The sequence below is a fragment of the Colletotrichum abscissum genome, assembly GCF_030869225.1.
Source record: "Colletotrichum abscissum strain IMI 504890 chromosome Unknown Scaffold_2.1, whole genome shotgun sequence".
NCBI classification, from domain to species: Eukaryota; Fungi; Ascomycota; class Sordariomycetes; order Glomerellales; family Glomerellaceae; genus Colletotrichum; species Colletotrichum abscissum.
The window spans coordinates 965,596-973,088 of NW_026850098.1; the positions used below are offsets into that span (position 1 = coordinate 965,596).

At 54.3% G+C, this 7,493-nt stretch overlaps 2 protein-coding genes across 2 annotated transcripts; one reads left to right on the plus strand and one right to left on the minus strand.

Moving 5' to 3' along the window:
• Nucleotides 1–1,354: 1,354 nt before the first annotated feature.
• Nucleotides 1,355–3,433, plus strand: CABS01_01015 (vegetative cell wall protein gp1; the record flags this gene model as incomplete). Its single annotated transcript, XM_060534395.1, has 2 exons — nucleotides 1,355–2,247; nucleotides 2,314–3,433. The coding sequence occupies 2 exons, from the start codon at nucleotides 1,355–1,357 to the stop codon at nucleotides 3,431–3,433; spliced, it is 2,013 nt and encodes a 670-aa protein (XP_060401473.1).
• Nucleotides 3,434–4,351: 918 nt separating this feature from the next.
• On the minus strand, nucleotides 4,352–6,457 carry CABS01_01016 (uncharacterized protein; the record flags this gene model as incomplete). The annotated part of the gene is made up of 1 exon (XM_060534396.1): nucleotides 4,352–6,457. The coding sequence occupies one exon, from the start codon at nucleotides 6,455–6,457 to the stop codon at nucleotides 4,352–4,354; it is 2,106 nt and encodes a 701-aa protein (XP_060401474.1).
• Nucleotides 6,458–7,493: the final 1,036 nt, after the last annotated feature.

Below are 7,493 nucleotides of genomic sequence, written 5' to 3' on the forward strand. Positions count from 1 at the left end.
GATATGGGTAGTGCCCGTGTTGATGATGGTGGTTCACTGTTTAGTCTGTATTCTTTGGGTGTGGTTTGTATGGTTGGAGTGGTTGAAGTAGATGATGATTAAAGACGATAGAATGGTTAAGGGTGCCATTTAGAGCCACCCTCTTCGACATGGGATTCTCGGACCTGGCGCGATCTAGGGGCGGGAAAGGTGAGCGGTGGTCGGTGAGGAGGGCGAAGAGGAGGGCTCTAAGAGGAGACACATGACTTTTTTTACGATTTGATTTGCTCAACTGGCGCCCATTGATGGTGTGTCACATGAATAGAAGAAGCGGAGGATATCCGCGTTTCTCTCTTTCACTTGGTCTTCCATTTCTTTGCATTTGTCTGTGCTTATCGTGTGCGGCCGACGATTCTTCGTCCGGAGTTTGCTATATACTCCAGGAGGATTGATATCATCTTCTTCCTCAGCTGTACTGTTCGCGAAGGGTTATCCCTTCCACCTCTCATCCCGTTTCTGCCGGCCCCCTCCCCGCGGCCGTCTAAGCCACCGTCTCGGCCACGGCCAGATCGCCACCGAAATCGCACCGACGGATTGCATTCCAGTGCCCGCCCCCGACCACAGCGATAGCCACACGCAGTAGTAAACGCCGGGACAGTTCGTGTCACTCTGCTTTACCAAAGAGCAGGCGCAGGCGTTTCTAATTCAGTAGCGACTAAAGGAGGACTGGAGATATCGCGTCATACTTTATCGCCTGTTCGTCTAGGTACCCAGGTTGGAAGACAAGGTTTCTCACTTTGTCCGCAACTTACCGGCTCTCTCTGGAGACGGGGTTCAGCTGCGCAAGGTCACTCGACTCCAGCTTTGACTTGTGATTATCCCCATTTGCTCAAACACACCGAGGCAAAACGAGCATCGAAAAGGCGGAGAGGGAAAAAGCAGGATCCCGCTCGACACCGAACGCTTGGGTACACAGGATAACCGGGACGCCTTACTTCTTGTTCCTGTGTTCCCCGCCTGTCATACACGAACCTGTTCTCCAGCCAGACCGCTTCATTGTTTCTTGGCGACGAGTTTCCTTGTGCCTGGGAGAACTCAATCCTATTAAGCCAGCCAAGCAATACAGAAGAACAATTCCCTTCCTGTTTCCTGGTTCCTGCCAATCCACTCTTGTGCAGAGCGCTAGACTTGGCTCCCGCACTATTCGAAGACTGGCTGCCGGTAGAAAGTTTAACAACGCCTACGCCAAGGATCGCGAATCTGGGCAGACGGGAAGATCCCATTCGCGGATTTCAGTCCAGCAGCACCCAAAAGGCAGAACGACAAACGAGGATATCAGAGACTACTTTGAAGTATCCTGAATGCTCCTTTCACAATGGGCTGGTTTGACCGCAAAAAGGCCGTCAAGCATGGCCCCGAGCCAGTCAAACCGATGCCGGTGAATAACCACCACCAAAACATAAACCCTTCCCAATATCACGCACCGCCACATCCACCTACGCAACAATCTTCAACATATGCTACCTCCACGACGCAGACGCCGCCGTACTGGCAGCCTCAGCCGAGTAGCCAGGGACAATACCAACATCCCCCGCCTCCGTATCGTCATCCACAACCACGGCATCCTCATCAACAGCAGCAGCCTCATCGCCCTCAAGGCTGGTCACAGCAATACCCTCAGCAACAACAACCCATCGTGGTGAACCAGCACTACTACCTACACCCACCACCGTCACACCTCGCCCTCCCTGCGCCGCCAGGCGCAACCGGACCACCGACGACGACAACTGCGACCGGACACCCCATCGGCCTGGACAAGTTCACCGGCTCCGTGGTGACCATCGCCAAGGACTTCACGTCCCCCAACTTCCTCGAGGAGCCAAACTTCCACCCGCACGCCACACAACTCATCAACTCCACCGCTGCGTGCGTCGACCAGATTGCGGGGTGTTTCAACGATGTTATGACCCTAATTGATCGGGACCGGATGGTGGGTAACGAGAAGGCCTTGTTCACGTACCAGAATGGCGGTGGTGGGAGCGGCGCGGTGCAGCAGACCACTCCGTCGGGAGATGGGAAGAGGAGCGGCGGAAGCGGAGGGAGAGGCGAGAAGAGCGGGCAGCGGAAGAAGAGTAAAGAAACTTCTTCCTCCGGTTCAAAGGGCCAGTCTGCGGCTGTGGCGACGTGTGTGGTGTCGGGGGGTTACTTTGCCAAAGTCGAGTTATACGCCAACTCGAAGCTGCCCATGAACCTCCCGCCCCTGAGACTGTGAGTGCACAAAAGTCCTTAAAATCACTCAAGATTCACGAGAGGAGACGAACTGACACATCCTAGATACATGCCCACCTGGCCCCTCCTCTGCATGGCCGCCCAATACGCAGAACGCGTCTACGACCACCCCAAAGGCGCCGAGCGCGACGCCCACGTCTCGGCAGACTGGAAAACCGGCACGAAAGCAATGGTCATCAAGTCCGTCCCCATGGACCACATGAACACCATCGTCTTCGCGATCCGCGGCTCCGCCACCTTCATGGACTGGGCCGTCAACCTCAACACCGCCCCGGCATCCCCCGATGGCTTCCTCGACGACGCGGGGAACTCGTGCCACGCCGGGTTTTTGGCGGTGGCGCGCAAGATGGTGAAGCCCGTCGCGGCGCGGCTGCGGCAGTTGCTCGAGGAGGACCCGGGGCGGGCGGCGTACAGTCTGTTGATTACGGGGCATTCTGCGGGCGGCGCGGTGGCGAGTTTGTTGTATGCGCATATGTTGTCTACGTCGCCCCGGGCCGGGAGCGAGTTGAATGCGTTGACGGGGTGTTTTAAGAGGGTGCATTGCGTTACCTTTGGGACGCCGCCTGTGAGTTTGTTGCCGTTGAGGAGGCCTGAGAGGGCGGAGCTGCGGAAGAGTTTGTTCTTGACGTTTGTGAATGAGGGGGATCCGATTGCGAGGGCGGATAAGGCGTATGTGAAGAGTTTGTTGGAGTTGTATGCCAGCTCGGCGCCGTCTACTTCGGGTTCGTGTTCTTCGGGGGGCGGTGGTGGTGAGTCTGGAGGAGAGAAGAAGGGGAGGTCGTTGGCTGCCAAGGCAAGTAAGATGTCGCTGAGGAATAAGGAGAGTAAGATGTCGCTGGTTCCGCATGCGGCTGGTAGGGAGTTGGAGAGGGACCGGGAGAAGAGGAAGAGGGAGGGGAGCGGCAAGCCGGTGTGGCGTCTCCCGCCGGGAACGCTGAGCTCGCCGGGCAGGATTGTGGTGCTGCGGAGCGGAGACCCGAAGGCGAGGCCGCGGGACCGGAAGACAGTGGCGGAAAGGTTGGACGAGGGTGTTGTTGCGCAGACTGTGACTGATGAGGAGCTGAGGGGTGTGGTTTGGGGGGATCCGGTCTGCCATGTCATGAAGTTGTATTCCGGGCGGATTGAGACGTTGGCTGTTGGAGCTGTTACGGGGAGGCAGAAGTAGATGAGAGGGCTGGTACCAGTGAGAGATGGATGATGAGAGTAGTCCGATGGTTTGATGAGGCGTTTGGGTTTGGTGATACCACTGCTTACTTTTAGTTTGGATACCTCTTATGAGTTATGAGATATGAATACATTCCAGTACAACAATGATGCCTTGATTATAAGAGTTGGATCGAAGCTCATTCTGGCGGTGCTATAAGATCCGTCATTAAAGAGGAGGTCAAATTCTTCGTACAAAACGATGTTTCCGAATATTGATTAGAGGCGAGCCCAGTTGATCGAATTCGAACCCGAGCACTACTCTCGTCGTGACGGTGCTGGTTGTGTATTGCTTCATCATTCGTGTCTCGTCTCTTGTGACGCCCTTCTCGGGTGATAAGTAAAAGAGATTTTGTAAATGCCGAGAGGAAAACGGAGATTCATAAAAAATGAAGAGTAGGGGAACTCTATTTCTTACGGTTTTTCTACAAGTTCAATTCCATATAATAGTGACTGACAACGGCATGTATATCACGCGTGGGTGAGGCTGAACAAATTGGCGTGTCTGTGACCTCGGTTCGCTAGACGCCAATGCCTGTTCGCCCCAGAATAACAATGCTGCTTGTCCTTCACGAGGCTGTAGTGGGCCGCGGGAAGCTGTTGATAACAGGCCCAGTAGCGGCTGGGGAGTGAAACAAGCTCACGAATGGGACGGAACAATACTGTGCAAATCATGGGCAAGATCTCGTTGTTCACTCGAGTTGAAAACTTCAACCCATTGTGTCAGATTCCAATGCTGTCCTGGCCACCTGACCATATTCCTAAATGGACGGCGAGTACGTATGAGATCCTCTAAGCCCCAATTCCATCCCCCGAGACCGAGGGAGAAAAATCGTAATGTTATACACCGTAACCGTGGACCTCCCACTGAGGTCCAACCCTAGTATTCATCCTCGTCCCCTTCCTCATCCCCAGATTCGCCCTCATCCGCCAGGTTCATAAACATGCCATTCTCGTCGTCTTCATCATCCTCATCCTCCTCATCTTCGAGGTCATCATCTTCGCTGCCGACGATACTGCCCTCGGGTTCGTCCTCTGACTCGGAGGCAATCGGATTCCGTCTGCGATGCGTCATGAGCTTCTGCGCGAGAGACATCGTCTTGGGCTGTGCTTCCTCCTCCTCCTCGGAGCTCTCCTCTCCAGACTCTTCCTCGTCTTCGGATACCGGATTGTCGCGGCGGTTGCGAGCGAGCTTTTCAGCTAGAGATAGAGGTTTCTTCGCGCTCTCTTCTTCGTTCTCCGCGTCTGATGCTTCCCGTGCCTCCTTGTTGGCAATATCAGCCCCACCTTCATCGTCGTCTTCGTCATCGTCGTCTGAGGGAAGGACTCGTGCACGACGACCGGTAGGCTTTGCAGGTTTCTCCACCGCTTCCTCTTCATCATCGTCCTCGTCATCTGATAGAACAACGCGGCCCCGGCGACTCGTAGGCTGAGAAGGCTGCTCCTCATCCCCTTCATCTTCATCGTCGGAAATAACCACTGGACCACGTCGACTTGTGCTGCGGCCTGAGTCCTCTGCTTCTTCCTCCTCCCCTGATTCTTCGTCCTCGTCAAACGATGCAATTTGTCGTCTCCTCCTTCCTCCGTGGGGCTGGTTGTCTTCTCCTGATTCCGGCTCGGGGCTGGACCAGTGAGCTGTGGGGTTTCTAGGGCCGTTGCCATCGAAGAGCGTGCTGTCCTCATCTGCAAGAGGAGAGAAACCGCCGTAGTCTGACACACCTCCGCCACCTTCTTCATCATCGCTTGCTTGTTGCGTGTCGATAAGCAAATCGTCCTCGTCTTCATCGACGGACTCCTCGTGAATGCTTCCGTCGTCGATTCCCTCGCTTTCATACTCGTTCTGGTCCGAGGAGTCGTCCGAATCTTCTTCTGAGTCGTCCCCTGATTCCTCTTCCTTGTCGTCTTCCGAACCGTCGGCAGCGGGTTTGTCTCCATCAGCAACCCCGTGTTTTGCCCGAAAAGCGTCGAATCGGTCTGCTGCATCCCAGCCAAAGCACTGCATAGGCCAATAACTGACTTCTTCTAGCCGCTCAGCTTCACCCGATTTCAGGTGAAGGGAGCCCTCCTCCACCATGTCGAACAATTCTGTGAAGAGATCAATCCATATCTCATCCTTGGATAGATTCTTCTTCAATGCGAATTCGCGATTCTGCGGCTGCGTGAGATCTGGCCAGCAGTACACGAAATGAAGATCCTCGCCAATGTCCACATTTCTTCGTAATTGCTGGATCTCGTAGTTGTGAATCAGATCCGATGCACACCACCTCAACCTGTGCGGTATGCGCCTGTCGTTATGCCACTGGAAATCGAATAGGTTCTTGAGGTTAGGAAAGGCCAGAAGAAGCCGTAGTTCATTGGCGTCCAGGTTAGATCCATCCATGGCCATGTTCATGATGTTCTCAGAGAAGCCAGGGACCTTGAGGTTGTGGTCCCAAACGCGCTTGACGCCATTGAGGTGAACGACGTCTCGTTCTTTGTTAAACCGAACGATGCGCCGACCCTCCCTAATCGCCAGGGTGTCTGGAAATGCCTTGAGTGCAATGTCTCGAGACTCGTGATGAACGCGCAACATGGCATCTACCGCTGCAATCTGGTTCTCCAAGGTCGTGCTTTCCCAAATAGTGTCTTGCCGTGGATTCGGCAGCACCTGGAAGGAGAAGACGCGTGGCGATGGGTCGAGATCTGGACAAAAGTACTGCCAAATGCGATGACGAAGCTCGATGGGAAGTCTGCGAAATTCGGGAAAGAACACCCGTGGAGCCTTGCGGCGGTATTCACCGAGGATAGATGCATCTTCTGAGTCCGACTCTGATGAGTCGTCAGAGTCGCTATTCCCCTCTTCTGAGGCTTCGACGTCGAGAAAGCCCTGGCCGGGGGCGTCGCCGGCTTCTGTCCCTGATTCGCTGTCTGAGGACTCCCGGTCGGATGCATCATTTTGCATGAGGCCGACGCCATCAGGGCCCGACTCGTCGGATGAGTCTGGCATGTTGATTGATGGAGATCCTCCGTTGGCGGGCGACAAAGTTGCTGCCCTTGTTGAAAGACAAACGGCTGAGAAAGTGACAGCAGTGGTGAAATGAGGGTGAGACGCGACTGCCCAAGTGCAGGGGTCGAAAATTGATGCGCGCTAGGGAGCTATGGCACGTGAATTGGTACGTACTGAAGCTTATTTTGCCCCACCTTCTTCACCGAGAGCCCCGCAAGGTGAAGGGAATCGGGATGCCTGCCGAGACTGCACACCGGAAGCCTCAATCCCTCACCGAAAGCTACTCCTGGCTCAACTTTCCCCGACAAAATGGTGATTACAACTTTCAGGAGGCACAATCCGACAGATGGACATCCGGCAAGAAGTCTGCGACAACTATATCACTTCTCAATGGGTTCATATCCGTTGGCCTCAAATGACCGAGGCCATCGTCCTAATCCCTATCGCCACCCAACGCGCCGATTCCTTAATAAACTCTCGACTTACTTTCCTCCTCTCCACCATCCTCTGGCATCAAAGCCTTGACTATGATACTCTATCAGCTCGAGCGACACCTAGTAGGTCGTCTACCTCTTCACCTCTCTCCACAGTCTGTCTTAATACTGACTCGTTCCACTCCATCACATCTCGCTCTGACGCTTCTCCACACCAAATCGGTCCACCCCACGACACGAGCTCCATATTCCCAAAAATCGCGCAGCGCATCAATTCACAGAGACACAGCATCTCAACATCCCCGATGGCACAATTGGCTAGCGCGTCAGACTGTTAATCTGGAGGTTGGTGGTTCGAGCCCACCTCGGGGAGATTTAGTGGTTAGATCCCACCGCACGGTTGAAGATTCTCTTTTTGCACTTTTTGGATGTTATGGGACTTGATTGACTCCGGGCCTACCAGCTTGAGCTGTTGTGGGACCTGTACGAATATTTTCCATGAGAAACCTGAGAGCTCGACGAGACTACAATACAAGGAAAAATTCGCTTGGATAGGATGACACGGGTCCGGATCTCCTGCCAGTACGTCTATGTTGAATGAA